The sequence below is a fragment of the Zingiber officinale genome, chromosome 10B (assembly GCF_018446385.1).
Source record: "Zingiber officinale cultivar Zhangliang chromosome 10B, Zo_v1.1, whole genome shotgun sequence".
Taxonomy (NCBI): Eukaryota; Viridiplantae; Streptophyta; class Magnoliopsida; order Zingiberales; family Zingiberaceae; genus Zingiber; species Zingiber officinale.
The window spans coordinates 51,994,278-52,010,635 of NC_056005.1; the positions used below are offsets into that span (position 1 = coordinate 51,994,278).

The 16,358-nt window shown below is 40.6% G+C and overlaps 1 protein-coding gene across 1 annotated transcript; it reads right to left on the reverse strand.

The window, feature by feature from the left end:
* Window positions 1-426: 426 nt before the first annotated feature.
* LOC122029935 (lysM domain-containing GPI-anchored protein LYP6-like) lies at window positions 427-10,827 on the reverse strand. The gene is made up of 5 exons (XM_042589078.1): window positions 9,926-10,827; window positions 1,272-1,389; window positions 1,028-1,189; window positions 916-947; window positions 427-822 (listed from the first exon to the last, which is right to left on the reverse strand). The coding sequence occupies exons 1-5, from the start codon at window positions 10,578-10,580 to the stop codon at window positions 542-544; spliced, it is 1,248 nt and encodes a 415-aa protein (XP_042445012.1). The 5' UTR covers window positions 10,581-10,827; the 3' UTR covers window positions 427-541.
* Between the last annotated feature and the right edge of the window lie 5,531 nt (window positions 10,828-16,358).

A 16,358-nucleotide genomic window follows, 5' to 3' on the forward strand; every position in this document is an offset into this window, starting at 1 on the left:
AATAAAATTTATTTAAATATACATGAAGATATAATAAAGGATAGAACCCAATAATATAAAAAGATCCATATAACCGACCTATCTAGTAAGATAAAATTTGATTATGATTGTTGTAGTCATTTTAATTAAGTCAAGGACTAGAGGAATTGAAGTTCAAGGAAGATAATCAATTATTCTTTTCTGAAAAGGAAGTGTGGAAGGGTGGTATATTAGAGAAATTGTCTGAGGAGCTTTCAACGTGAGTTTGTAAGGGATCCTGAGCCTCGTCGGTTCCATTGCATTCTAGTGTAGTTTTGCAAAGAAGGTTCGACTAACAACATACCAATAGAAAAACAAAAAGGCCAGACACTTTGGTCTATTACCATCTGAAATTATTTACTAATGCAGAAAAGAATACATTACCTTTATACTGACCTGATATTCAGATTTCATTCAAACAATGGAGATATATTGCAGCTAATTGTTGAGATACATGAAAAAAGAAATTAGTCCCTGGCAAAGTGGAATTCCCAAAGCAAACTTTCACACAAATACATCTCTTTTAAATGCCATAAACACTCGACAGGAGGCTGAACACAAACAAGGAATAGGCCAACATATCCAAATTGTGGCACAAAGGTCTAATAACAATAGCATCAGAAAAGCTTCCAGATGGACCAGACGCAGGAGAAATACCAGGAAGAGAAAATGTTGCAGGCACTGACGACCTTGGGTTTGTGATAGTACCACCTGATTCGGCCACCGGAGATGGTGATGGAGAGAAAAATGAACCATGCTCTAGAGCAGTTGGTGGGGATATAACTGGAGGAAGTTGATGCATCCCTGAAACAAGGTATTGAAGTGCACAATTATGCTATGTCAGCACTTCAAAACACATGAAATAGTCAGAAATAGGAAAAGGAAGTGAAATATTACCAGGACATTGGGGTTCGATAGATGTAGTTAACCTGAATGAATAATTCAAAATCACACAATTCATTTAAGAAAAAAATCAAAGGATACAAAAATGGGAAAGGAAGCTGCTTACGTAGTGATGATAGACCCATTAACAAAACCACTATAATCACAAGAAGTAACACTGCAACCTGCACTAGTTTGCTGGGAAGTAAAATTCCCTATTATAAGATTGCTGTTACTGCATTGCATGCTAGAACATGATGCTGCTACAAATGCTGGTGTGCAGTACAAACTGCAGAGAACGTTGTGATTAGCTTCAGGGTAAAACAAAATGAACTAAAGTGTGTAGAAGGAAAGGCAGATTAATAATTTACTTGAGATTTCCTGGTCCACAACTGCATTGCACACAGTGACTTGCCGTTATGAAATAAGTCCCATTAGCCACAGTCAAACCATAATCTGTTGCATTCTTGGAGAACATTGATGAACATGCTACACCAAGAAACCCAACATGCTTTAATGTATGCTTAATGCAGTGATTAAAATAATCTTATACCAAGGGCAAAAACAAAGTATATATTTAAAATCCACCAACTAAAATATTAACAAATTATGATGGGCACATCCCATCATGGCAATAGATTTGTAACAACAAAAATATCTTAACTGTTTTTAGTAAATGTTAGTTTCACTGTGCCATCCTACAGAAAAATATATAGATTTGACTTCTCTTATTGGCTTTGGAGTAATTGAAACTCATCATGTCAGATAGCCAACAAACTTCACATTCTTTAATCTATTCTTTGGACTGGAAACAGACCTTAAACTTTGCTCTTAATAGGAGCATTCTTACGCTAGTCAACACCTTCAGAATATAATAGGACCAACTAGCAGAACCATCCTCCGTGGAGGAAATCCAAGAGACAGCTTTTATCTTAGGGAACATGAAGCTACCAGCCCAAGATGGTCCTATGGTTAAATTTTATAGAGCAAGCCAAGAACTTATAAAGAAGTCATGATGGAGATTTGATGATCTCTGTAGCGGTTAATCATAATTTGTAATCATAAAAGAATAAAAAAAATATATCATTAATACATTATCATTCCTTTAACACGAGCTATAGTGGTATGTCATCAATATCATCTGAAAGTCCTAGAGAATAGGCTTATATCTAAAAACACAAACAGATAAATGATTCTATTTGTACATTTGAAAGAGGGGAAGGGATGGAGCACTACAAAAACCGTGTATGCCAAGCAGAAGCTGTCCCATGTTTTTCCAAGTCGAGGACATAGTCCTTCAAAGATTTCAACCTATGGGAGAGGCCGGCAAAGTCAACCCCAAATGGGAAGGGTTGTTCAAGGTCGTTCAGAAGAGCTTACTACTTGCAAGATGCAAAAGAGAATGAGTTGAAGAGAATGTGGAACACTTTCCACCTGCATCCATACTATAGCCAAGCTCTTTTTGTACATTATTCAAAGCCAAGCGCCCTCACCAGCAAGCTTCGTACAACCACTGGTTGTGCTCCACCTTGAGGGGAAGTTATTCTCCTTTTCCACTGCCTTTTTCTTTTTGTTTGCATTTAATCTAATATATCACTCCTTTTTCAATTAAAATACACATTCAATTTTGTTACTATTCCATTCCAGATATGCCTCGTAGACCTCATCTTAGGATCACAATTTCTGCCTCATTTCACCGATTTTAGTGGTTCACCTGAAAGTCATGGGATCAAGCTCGCCTCCTTAGTCTCAAAGGTTTGCTTAAAGACCCTAAGGTGGACTTGCAATAACCACTTCCCCATCTTAGTGGTTCGCCTAAAGGTTGTGGATCGAGGTCCCCCTTAACCTCATGGTTCACCTAAATGCTCTAGTGGGTCAATCTACTACAACTCTTCCTGACCAGTGGTTCATCTAAAGGTTGCAGATTGAGCTCCCTCTTAACCTCAGGGTTCAACTAAAGCTTTTAGTTGATCGATCTAGTACAGCCTCTCCCTTACCTATGTGGTTTGACTAAAGATCATAGAATCGAATTCTCCCCTTTGGTTTCAATGGCTCACCGAACGACTCTAAGGTCAACTTGCAATAGCCTCTCCCAATCCTCAATAGTTCACCTAAAGGTCGTAGATCAAGCTCCCATTTAGCCTTAATGGTTCACTTAAAATTCTAAGGTCAATCTACTACAATCTCTCCGACCACAGCAGTTCACATAGAGATTGCGAGATCGAGCTCTCCCCCTTTGTCCTAGTGGTTCCCCTAAAGACTCTAGTTCAACTTGCAGTAGTCTCTCCCTAACCTTGGTGATTCTCCTAAAAGTCGTGGACCCCTTAATCTTAATGGTTCGCGTAAAGGTTCTAGGGTTGATGTACTACAACCTCTCCCAGGCCTTAGTGGATTGCCTAAAGATTGCGTAATTGAACTCTCTCCATTAATCTCAATGGTTCACCTAAAAACTCCAAGGTTGACTTACAATAGCCTGTCCCCAACCTCAATGGTTCACCTAATGCTCTGTTTACTTGGGAGAGCGGAAAATAAAACTAAGGAAAAGTTCGTAGTGAAAAAGTTTTCATCGTTTACTTCATTAAAATTTTAAGAGTGGAGAAACGTAATCCATCAGCGGATAATTTTAGTGTCAAAATCGATCACTTCAAAATCGGATAGAAAAAAAAATGACACATGTACCCCTTTTCATTCACAAAATTACATCATATACTAAAAAAAATGATGCAAATATCCTTTTTAACTCACAAAATTATACCATATACCTAAAAAATGATGCATGTGCCCTATCAAGGTAAACAAGCATGCAGAGGAAGAGATTTCTTTCCCTTTTCATTCTCTTCCCATGCCCCTAGGTTTATTTCATCCATCCATCATCACTCCTTTAGGTAAACAGAGCATAAAGGTCGCGGATTGAACTACCCCTTAACCTCAATGATTCGCCTAAATATTTTAGGGTTGATTTACTACAAACTCTCCCCAATCTCAGTGGTTCACCTAAGGATCACAGGAGTTGAGCTCTCCACCCTTACCCCCTATTTACTAAAACAAGGGAAAATTTCCCTCTGGGAAAGATTTCTTATGTTTACTTTATTAAAACTTTAAAGTAGATGGAAAAAGTAATCCTTCGGCAGATAATTTTGAGAGAAAAACTTATCCCCTCCAAATCGGACAGAAAGTGAAGTGAAAGAACGAATAAAAAAATTACATAAATAACTCTAGATTTTTTCCCTCTTTTTCTCTTTTGTGTCGACTCCTCTCCCACAATTGCCCCCATGACTACCCGCGACTAATCTCATGACTGCTCTCGTGATTGCTGCCACAATTGTTGCACGTCACCGCTTCAGCCATCCTCACCGTCTTTTGCAACAACATGGTTCGACATTCTTGCCTTCGTTTCTTCGGATTTGATCTTACTGGAAAAGGCAAATTTTTAATCCATTGTTCCATCAGTGAAGGAAGAAATGCATGCCTAACCAAAGATCTTCATTATCTATGTCGATTTCTGGCTCCATTTTAATGATCTTGATATATATTTGGTGTTGGCTGAAGCCATTCAAACCAAGATCTTGATGAAGGAGAGTCTTGGCGCAATGGTAAAGTTGTTGCCATGTGATCAAAAGGTCACGGGTTCGAATCCTGGAAACAGCCTCTTGCAAAAAGCAGGATAAGACTACGTACAATGGATCCTTCCCCGGGACCCCGCATGGCGGGAGCTTTGTGCATCGGGCTGCTCTTTTTTTTGTTTTCTTTGCAAATAAAGCTACATTCCAACCGTGTGCATCAAATATAAGACAATCCATTGATTTTGAATGCAACAATGCCTTCATATGATTTTTCATCTGAATATGCATCATCTCTGACAATACTAATTGTATGAATATTTTCTTTCTAGCGATATGATGTGATCAGATCCCTAAATGTTGTTTTGTTCTCTACCTTGATTGTTAGAGTTATAAGAGCATAGGCTTCGTGCGTACCAAGTGCATCCACATAGTCCTCACTATCAACAGTACTTCCCATCTGTTTAATAAAGGAGGATCACCAACCATACTTGTTTTACCCTCTTCTATCATTTACTAAGTCTAGGCATTCTGTAATTGTCACTGAGATTTGCCCTTTTGCTTGAAAATAGTCCACGTGTAAAAAATCCATTATTGAAATTATAATTGCAATTGGAGAAGAAATGCATGCCTATGATAGCACACAAATAGTTAACTAATATCAATAGTTGATAAGATTCACTACTAATATAGAGGATTTCATTGTCCTTGTTAGAATGTATACTAAAAGTCTAGCTTTTTATATGAACATTTATTTTGAAATGGGAATCACATTGGTCAAATGTCTACATTTAGTAAAATGCAGTTGTCCATTTAATTTATATTGTAGATAACATGGTATGTGGTGTCACACAGAAGATTATGTTATCAGTTCCTTATAAATTATAAATAGTAGCTCACAACTAAGATGGATTGAGACAAACTATTGGAATGGTTGTAGTGTAATTTGATACTAGTTTATCTTGATTATAAAATTACACTAGTACGCTATGTGTGTATTGAGCAGGACCATTTGAGCTTGTTCCTTTTATACTGACTGCATAAAAGAACATAACCTCTGTTATTATGGATGTGCGTACTCTTAATCACGATATAATAACAAGCACATATACTTAGTATTTATTTCTTTAATTTATCAATGCGTGAAATTTATTCGTTAAATCAATAGGCCCGATAAGTTGGGAAATAATATTATTTATATGGTGTGTTGTTGATTATAGAAGGAAACTGTGTCCTAGTTATCTAGGTTGATGATGTCCCCTTGAGAAGCTCATAAGGATTGTCATGAGTCTTATGGCATTCAGCATCATCTATCTTGCCCTCATACTAGTAAACAGAATGATGTCGTTGAACGAAAAATTCATCATCTCACTGAAACTAGACTAGCTCTACTAGTGCATGCCTCTATGTCTCTGATTTATTAGGATGCTGCTTTGTGTATCTTGTTAACCAAATGCCTTCGCATACACTAGCTCAACATTCTCCATTTGAGGTACTCTTCCATCGATCTCCTGACTATCGGTTACTCAAAGTTTTTGGTTGTGCCTATTTTCCATTAAACAGGCAGTACAATCATCACAGACTAGTACAATCATTACAGACTAGATTTTTGGATAGTCAAGTGTGTCTTTCTCAGCTATAGTACTTCTCACAAAGGCAATCGGTGTCTTCATCCTAGTACAGGACGTATCTATTGTTGGTCAACGTTACGCTGGCTAAAGGGGGAGTGAATAACCCTGCAAATAAGTTAGAATTTTCTCTTGCTTTTCAAACTTAGCAAGGATAGACAATTAATTAAAACAAGTAATCAACATAAAAAAACAACTTAAAAATAAGTAAGAAGGTTAGAGTTTACTTGGTTACAACCTAGTTAGTTGTTAATCCAAAGCAATGAAAGTACTAAAAGAATCTCGTTCGTTCTAGGTAGAGAAATCTCTTACACTCTTTGAAAAGCTCAAAAAATGACTAGGAATTTATTACAGAAGTTGTTGAATAATTCCTAACTCCAAAGGGCTTTTTATAGCCTCCTGGAAAAAGTTACCATTACTTAGAAGTGCCTCCAAGGGATCCAGGGCGCCTCCAAGAAGATAAACTTTTATCCTATTTTCAACGGCAGCCTAACAGTTACTGAGTGGTTGGAGGCGCCTTCAATGTCATTAGAGGCGCCTCCGTGCCTCTACTTGAGGTGCCTTCAATCTTGCTTAAGGCACCTTCGTGGCTTTTAATCAGAGGTGCCTTAGACACCTTAGAGGCACCTCCACGCCTTTGTTGGTCGGCTTCAACAGAGGCACACGAGGCGCCCTCAATCACAAGGGAGACGCCTCGGGTCTTCAAGATCAACCTCCAAGTTGATCTTCTTCGATCCTGCTCGCTTGGGTGATGCTCCAGTCATCCAGAGTTGAGCTCACCTGAACTCAACACCGATATTCTTCAAGCAAGCTTCCTCTCAGGTTTCTCATCCCTCGAACGTCGCGTACATCCTCGTTCATCGGTGTACTCTTCCGTAACACCTCATCCCTCGGATGTACCAAGCCCATCGACTCGTTTCCCGTGTCATCCTTCTCGCTAGCCGCATCTTCCGCTCGACTTCATGTGTTCCTAAGCTCCTGCACACTTAGACACAAGGCATTAAACACAATAGGACCTAACTTGATTTGGTTGACCATACCAAAATCAACCCGAGGTACTAACATCTATATCTCAAGGCATGTTGTGTTTAATAAGCATTCTTTTCCCTTTGCAACAAATCGATGAACTCCGATTCAATCCACTCGACCTTCACAAGTACATCATCTATGTCATTTGCAATTCCTGCTCCTGACAAGCATATATCGAGCCCTGCACTTGATAGCTCAGGCATGTCAAATGCGCCACCCCAACATATGAATACTGAATCCTGATTAGTTCGTCGGTTCTTTCAAACATCTATCTCTGTTCCAGCTGATAATGGACCTCTTAGAGCCCTGCATGCTCTTCACATCCAATGATCACCAAAGCTAAAGCTAGTGCCCACACAGTAGTCTCCAATGGGTCTCAAGAACCCACTTGCTACACACTTGCCAGCAAAGATCCTAGTTGGTGGGCAGCCATGGATTTGAATTCAATGCACTTATCCACAATTGCACCTAGTTTCTTGTACCATGCCCTACTACGAACAATGTTGTTGGCTGTAAATGAGTGTTTAAACTGAAACGCGAGCCTGATGGTTCTATTGAGAGACACAAAATTTGACTGGTTGCTAAGGATTTTCATCAACAACCCGGTATTGACTATGTTGAGACATTTAGTCCCGTGGTCAAACCCACTACTATTCAAACTGTTCTCACACTTGTTGTGTCCAAGAATTGGGCAATTCACCAACTTAATGTTAGTAATGCCTTTTTACATGGCACTCTTCATGAGGATGTCTATATGGCTCAGCCACCTGGGTGTGTTCACCCAGACTTCCCATCTCATGTCTGCAAGCTGCACAAGGCCAATGGCCTCAAACAGGCACCTCGGGAATGGCATGTCACGCTACACACTTTATTACTCTCACTTGGGTTCATTGAATCCAAATCAGATATGTCACTTTTCTTATTCCACTTAGCACAAGTTATAGCGTATTTTTTAGTCTATGTGGATAACATTCTCTTTACTAGAAACTCTCCAAATACATCTCTACCATCATCGCCACACTTAGTACTAATTGTCCGCTCAAAGATCAAGGTCAAATACATCATTTTCTGTAAGGGTGTCAAAAATGAACCCGACCCGACGACCCAACCCAAGTCGACCCGAAAAAAATCGAGTTCGGGTTGGGCATTTTCGGGTTCGGGTCGGGTTCGGGTTGAAGGGTTGGAGAGTAAAAAAGTTTCGGATTGGGTCGGGTCGGGTTCGGGTTGACCCGGGTTGACTTAAATATAGGGTTTTGTGGGTTTTTTTTGGAGTTAAATCAAATTTTATTTTAAAAATTTAGATGTTTTTATGTATATTAATATCATGTTTGTATGATAATGATGGAGTATTGAGATAAAAGTAAAGAATTATAGGGAAAATAACCCAAAAAAAAGTCATTTTGAATCGGATTTTCGGGTTATATGGGTCGAGTTCGGGTTATTCGGGTTGGTCGGGTTCGGGTTCGGGTTGAGGTGTTTTGGGTTGAACTCGGGTTCGGGTCGGGTTCGGATTGGGTTAAAAAAAAAAAAAAAAAAAAAAAAAAAAAAAACTCAACCCGATCCACCCGAATTGACACCCCTAATTTTCTGGGAGTGGAAGTCATTCATACACGTGGGTTATTTCACTACCAATCTAAGCATATTGACAATATTTTGACTCGGGCCAACATGCATCAATCCAAACCCCAACATACCCCAATTGCTTCTGGATCGTCTCTCTCACGCCATGATGGTGATCACTTTCTGACACATTCACTTACTGGAGCATTGTCGGGTCTTATCAGTGTTTGACTCTTACGGGCCATGAGCTAGCCTTTGCAGCCAATCGCATCTGCCAATTCATGCAGTCACCTACTACTACCTCTCATTGGGCCTCCATTAAGAGTATCCTTTGCTATCTTTGCCACGTTCCACATCATGGACTTGTCATCCGTCCTTCACCATCTCTCACATTATCATCCTACTCCGATACTGACTAGGTTGATTGCCTTGATGATCGCCATTCCACCACTGGCTATTGTATCTTTCTTGGAGATAATCTTATCTCGTGGAACTCGAAGAAGCAACAGGTTGTTGCTCATTCAAGTACTGAGGTTGAATATCGGGCTCTAGCTCATACAACTGCCGAAATTTGTTGGCTTCGGCCACTTTGGGAGAACTGCGTATTCCTATGGAACAACCCCCTGTCTTATGGTGTGACAACACTGGTGCAATTTTCCTCTCTGCAAATCTTGTTTTTTTATGCTCGTACAAAACATTGAGATTGACTTTCATTTTATTCGAGAATGGATTGGTCAGAAAGCTCTTGTTATTCAATATCTCTCCACTCAGGATCAAGTTGCTGATATTCTCACCAAAGGTTTGTCCTCACATCGTTTTTCTCTACTTCGGGACAAGGGGAGTGTTAAGAATGTTAAGGATAATCCCACAAAATCAGCGCAATATGCAAATAATCCCACGCAATCAGCTCAAAATCAGAGATGATTTGATTTGATATTATTTAGCTACAAATCAAGGATTTTAATTTAGTGTGATATCATTTATATTTCGTAGATACCTTTTACATTCATTTCCTTTCTCTATAAAACATTGACAAGGTCCAGAAATCAATGTTGTGAAATACAAACATCAATTCTGGTTCATCCTCCCTTTTTCTCTACTGTTTTTGTGACCACCAACAATTCACACTACACAATATTAACAAAGGAAGCAAGGAAATAGAAAAACTAGCAAGCAAACTAGGAAGAATGTGCAATTATGCATCAGCCATCTCGATGACAATAATAACAAGAAGAGTTGTATGAGAACCTGGAAGTGGGATGGAAATAATGTCCCCTGGTTGAACGGAAGGGCTTCCTAAGGAATTGGCATTCATAATGTCCGTTACTGTGGTGGCGTAGTGGGAGGCAATGCCAGGCACGGAGTCCCCCTGTTGGACAACGTAGGAGAGGTAGACAGCAGGGAGGAAGTTGTCGGTGGAGTTGAAGCAAGTGCAGGGGAGAGGAACCGCGAGGGGGGTGCCAGCATCGAGCGCGGCTGGGTCGGATATAGTGTTCTCCTCCTGGATCTGGTCGGCAGAGACGAGGCCGGCATAGACGGAGGCAGCAATGGATGCGAGTGTATCGGAAGGGCGGACGGTGTAGCGGGTCGAGATGGATCGGCGGATTCCTCCGGAGCAGGAGCAGATGGCGGGGACGCGGACGAAGAGACCGGAGGGGAGGATGCGGTTCTCGACGTCGGGGAGGGAGACGTCGATGGCATTTACTGCTAGGAGGGCGAGGGGATCCGCCTGGAAAAGGGCGGCTACCTCGGAGACCTTGAGGTCGGCGTAGAGGGTGTAGCCGAGGAGGGCGTAGCACGAGCTGCCGCCTGTGCACGGTTCGATGGTAGACTTGGCGGTGGCCGTGGCCGCGGCCGCCAAGAGAAACGAGATAAAGAAGAGGAGCAGAAGCTTCTTGTCCATTTCTTCGAGGGTTTCTTCTGCTTGTCGTTAAGAAGGGGGGAACAAGTGGTCCCTCCCAAGGCGAGATGGGAAGAGAAAGGAAGAGAAACCAAAAACAGGGGAGGAATTGCAAGGGAAAGAGGATGGACGGATGGAAAAGTGGAGCAATGCAATGGGAGTGGAGGAATGCAGGGGGCGGACGGAAGAAGGGAAGGACAACGATGAGAGGGGAGGAGAGGAGACGAGAGTTGAGTGGGAGGTGTAGTGATAGAGTGAGAGTAGTGTGAAAGAGTGAGAATAAATTAATGTTTTGACAAAGCAAAATTCATTTTGCCCCTACAAGCCTGTTATCTTTTAAGCCTTTTACAAAAGGCCACTAAAATGTATTAAATTTTAATGATTGATTCCAAACTTTTATATATTTTTCGTTTTTTTTAATACTTGGTTTGGTTTTTTAATTTAATAAATTTATTTTAATTTCTTTATTCAATTCCAATTTTGTTCACTAAAAATCAGTTTAAATATAATAAAGCTAGATATAAAGTTAAACCATTTTAATTGATGCAAAATTGATAAGGTTTGGTATTATTCCATCGTTGGTTGCACAGTTAAGTGAAAAAGTGAGAAATCAAATATTGAGCGGTCCACTACGTAGGATGATTATTTCTGTAGTCTTAAAATTTTATCAATTGATACAAGTCTATCATTTAACTTCTAATTTAGCTATTGATCCCGTCCGGAAGTTGAGTCGGATGGAGGTGGGCTTTGGTATACTGAAAGTTGACGGGAAGTCGCTGCGACGTTGGATCTACCTGGCACCCCCTGGAATGGTTCGCACGGGCGGCTGATGAAGGAAGATGACCAGTACAATGACCCTACTGCTTTGCACACACTCAAACGATCACCCCCGTCATTAGAGACCAGAAACCAGGAGAAAAATCCTCGGGGCAGGCCCTCCGACGCTCAAGTCAAGTACTTTTTCCCCAGAAAACACAGAGAAAGGACGAAAAGTAAAGACTAGTGAGAAATGACGAGTGAGTGTCCTTGCATAAGGGATAAAGCATCCCTTTTTATATTGCAACAGATGTTTCTGGGACCTGGCGAGTGTCAGGGAATGTCGACTGTCAAGCTTTGTCTAGTGGTGATTGACACGTGACTCTTCTTAATAAGCTGGCGACAAAACCAAAGGGGAATGAGCCCCAACTGTTAGCATATTCCCTGACACACTGATTATTCTCTGATATTCTCTGAGGAGCAGTTACGATTCTCTGGCTTGTTTGCCCTGTAGTGTCTGGACTCCAGGTCTGCATCCCGACCTGCTTTGATCCGCTGCTATCCATGGTTTGTACGTTCCGACCTACACGACCAGTCTGTATCCTGACCTACTTCTGTCCGCTGTTATCCATGGCATGTACGTTCCGACCTGCACAACCAGTCTGTATCCTGACCTACTTCTGTCCGTTGTTATCCAAGGCTTATACGTTCTGACCTGCATGACCAATCTGTGTCCTGACCTGCTTCTGTCCGCTGTTATCCATGGCCTGTACATTCTGACCTGCACAACAGGTCTGACCTGCTTCTGTCCGCTATTATCCAGACCTGCTTTTGTCTGCTGTTATCCATGGCTTGTACGTTCCGACCTGCACGACCAGTTTGTATCCTGACCTGCTTTTGTCCACTGTTATCCCTGGCCTGTGCGTTCCGACCTGCACGACCGACCCGTATCTCGACCTGCTTATGTCCTTTGTTATCCAAAGTATGTATGTTCCGACCTGCACGACAGGTCTGTTGCCCGACCTGCCTTCATTTACTATTATCCATGGCTGGTACATCCCGACCTGTACGCCAGGTCTATTTCACGACCTGTAGTTGTCTGCTGTTATCCATGGCTGGTACGTTCCGACCTGTACGCCAGGTCTGTTTCCCTACCTGCAGTTGCCTACTGTTATCCATGGCTGGTACGTTCCGACCTGTACACCAGGTCTGTTTCCCTACCTGCAGTTGCTTACTATTATCCATGGTTGGTACGTCCTGGTCTGTACGTCAGGTATGTTTCCTGACCTGCCTTCATCTACTATTATCCATGGTTGGTACTGTTAGGATCGATGGACACGGCTAGAGAGGGGGGTGTGAATAGCCGCCCCAAATTCTCGCGTTTCTTTCTACAAACTAGGGTTAGCGCAGCGGAAATAACTAAATAGAAACGCAAAAGGAGAAGCAAACCTCAACACGAAGATGTAACGAGGTTCGGAGATGATACTCCTACTCCTCGGCGTGTCCGTAAGGTGGACGAAGCCTATTAATCCGTCGGTGGATGAGTCCCCGGATAATCGGCTAATAAATACTCCTTGTGGGTGGAGAAACCTCGCCACAAACTTTGCAACAGACAATACGAAGAAAGCGAAGCAAAGTACAATACAAATGTATGACACACCTTCGCTTTTGCCTTCTTCTCGGTTGAAGCCGGTCCGAGCTTCAGCAAAGCAGAGAACCCAACGAAAGGAAGCTCACGCGAAGCTTCAAGCGAATCGAGCTCGTGAAACTCAAATCACGAGAACTGTGCTTGGCAAGAAGAAGAAGAAGCAAGAAGAAGTCTCTGGCCCTCGGTCTCTTATACCGCATCCACCGAAGAAGAGGCGAAGATAAGCGTTGAGCCGCAGCGGCTAGATACAGCTGATCGATCGGCATCACCACCCTGGTGCGACTTGATCGTGCCATGGGACCGATGTGACTTGAGTGCCGACGGTCCCGGATCGCAGCACCACTTCAGAGTTGCCCAACTCTCTCAGGTCGGGGACCGATCAAGTTTCATGTCGGTCCCGCACCGATCGAGAGCTCGGCGACGGACGATCGCTTGCTCGGCCTGACCGATCAAGAAACCAAGATATCCGGATCGGTCACTGGATCGTGTCTTGTTTTTCCCAAACCAAGTCCAAACCAATATCCGGTCAACCTTGACCTATTGGTACATCATGCTTAGCATCCGGTCACTCCCTTGACCTGCTAAGTGTCCGGTCAATCCCTTGACCCACTTGGACTTTTTCTCTTCGTGTCAAGTATCCTTCTACTCCTTGACCTACTTGACCTTCTCAACACCGGATGTCCGATCACCCTTGATCCATCTGGATTTTCCCCGGCTTCACTCACGGGACTTTCACCTAGCTTCACTCACTAGGGTTTTCACGCTTCACTCACCAGATTTCCAATCCGCCTTCACTCACGACTTTAACCGCCTCGCTTCACTCACCTGGACTTTCCCTCGCTTCACTCACGTGACTTTCTCCAGGCTTCACTCACCGGACTCTTTCTTCAGCGTTTCACTCACGGGACTTTCGAGTAACCGCTTTCACACACCAGGACTTTCCGAACTACCTAACATCCCAGTTAGGACTTCCCAGTCAAGTATCCGGTCAACCTTGACCTACTTGACTCTTCTTCATCCAACCTGATCAAACCCTGATCAGTATCTCTCCGCATGGACAACTGCACCTGCATTGTCCATGTTTACATGTCTTTTTGTATTGTCAAACATCGAAATCATGACCAAGGTTTACACTTGGTCAACTAGGTCAACTTTGACCCACTTGGATATCATAGTTTATATCATAAACTGATGAACTAACTTTTGATCTGATTGATCTAAAAAAACAATAAGCAACAGGGTACCCAATATGACAACTATCAGAGGCGGGATTAGACCTGACCCGGGCCAAGTCTGGTCCGGATCCGGCTGGGGCCCATAACTTGGTCAACGGATCGGTTGCTTATTGATCCAATTCATCGGGTCGAATCGGAACCAGCCCGGTAAGTCCGTTGGTGCAAAATCGGCAAATCGCCGATTCAGCCTACTGATTCAACCTTTATTTTTTTTTTTTGAACGGCTTGAACTGTCGGTTAACTGGTGGTTCATAGTCGTTGGAACCGTTGGTTAACCGGCGATTCATAGCCGTTGGGAGAGGGTAAGGGGTTTTTTGGATATTTTTTTTAATGGTTAGGATCATTTGATCATTTTTTGATCAATTGCTATAATTTAGTGTCTGTTACTATGAAAACTCTATAAATAGAGAGCTCATTTCATCATTGTCACACACATCTTCTCTACTCTTAATCTCAATTTCATATTCTTTACACACTTTCGTTTCTAATTTTCAATTACAATGGAAGGAGGCTGCGGAGGTGCGTCATCTCGAGCTCGGAAAGGAAATGAAATAATGAATCCGCGGAAGGAGCACCCCAACATTTAATTCACTGATGATGAGATCGAGCATCTTCCGAATCCGACACTCGAAACACAACGAAGCACTGATGCAATTACTTCTACGGTCGGGGAGCTTCCTCCTCTAAAGTCTTCTATTTTCACTAAACATTTTGAGAATGTCACTCTTCCGTCGGGAGAAATGTGTGCAAAATGTAAGCACTGTAATGCTTCCTACAAATTCCAAGCCGTGGTGGTGGCTATGGGTCGTTGAAACGACATGTAGAAACGAAGCACCCGACAAAATTTGGACTTGACTGTTCTCAAACACAATTATCAAGATTTTCTTCAACTAGCGGTAGTACCGATTCTAGTTTATTTTTATATTAAGATAATAAATTAAGAGAATCATTAGCTAAATTTATTTCCGTAGAACATCTTTTTTTAGTTTTGGATCTAAATGCACATTTGAATATTTTTTGTAAAGAATCTCTTAATCTATGTGCTAAACATGTTCCTAGAACTACACTTACTCATACAATTAAAAAAATAGTAAAACAAAGAAAAAAGAATTTAATTGATGAATTTAGTAAATTAGATAAAAAAAAGTTTCTTTATGTTCCGATATTTGGAGTGATCATTAGCAAACACATTCGTATATGGGTGTGACTTGATATTAGATCGATAACTCTTAGAATCTCCAAAAAAGATTGTTAGCTTATAGAGTTTTTGTTGAATCACATAATGTTCATAACATTGCACAATTATTATGTTTAATTTTAGAAAAATATGGTTTAACTCATAAAATATTTTCAATATCATTAGATAATCCTAGTTCTAATACCACTTGTATAGATAATCTAAAATTTGTTTGTCAACTTATCATTGGCGGTTTATTTTTTTTCATATTCCTTGTGTATGTTATGTTTTAAATTTATCTATTCAAGATAGTTTAAAAATTTTAGAAAGTTATATTAAATCAATTAGAATTGTAATTTCTTATTTACGATCTCATTCATCTATAATGAAATAATGGGGTAGGCTTTGTAAAACTAATGGAATGAGACCTAAAAATTTCCACGTGATGTACCAATTCGTTGCAATTCAACATACCAATTATTACAAGATTCATTTCAATATAAAGAATTATTATGTTCATTTTTTGCACAAAATACTAATACTAATATATATTTATTTTCACAACAATGGAATATTTATAGTAGTATTTATGAAATTTTAAAAGTATTTAATGATACAACCGAATAATTTTTCGATGTTTATTATCCCACTGCTCAATTAGTTTTAGAAAAAAAATTCTAATATAGTATTTGTTTTAAATGAACATATTAATAATGAATCTTTATCTCCTTGCATCTTGAAAACTAAATGGAAAAAATATTTTTATTTTATTCCTGAAATTTATTTAATTGCATTTGCTTTATATCATAGATTTAAATTAGAAGTTTTACAAGAAATGTTAACTACGCTTTAATTCTAATTAAAGATTCTTCTTCTCCTGATCAAGTTAATATTATATATAATGTTAGAATTTATTTATATGGTATTTATAATCAATATTATGCAAAATATGAAACACAAATTAA

Excerpts from the sequence above, each read along its gene's own strand:
- LOC122029935 (XM_042589078.1), bottom strand. The coding sequence starts at position 10,580 with ATGGACAAGAAGCTTCTGCTCCTCTTCTTTATCTCGTTTCTCTTGGCG. Across the intron at positions 948-1,027 it reads AATGGGTCTATCATCACTAC|GTTAACTACATCTATCGAAC; the intron begins GTAAGCAGCTTC and ends TTATTCATTCAG. Across the intron at positions 823-915 it reads TATCGAACCCCAATGTCCTG|GGATGCATCAACTTCCTCCA; the intron begins GTAATATTTCAC and ends ACCTTGTTTCAG.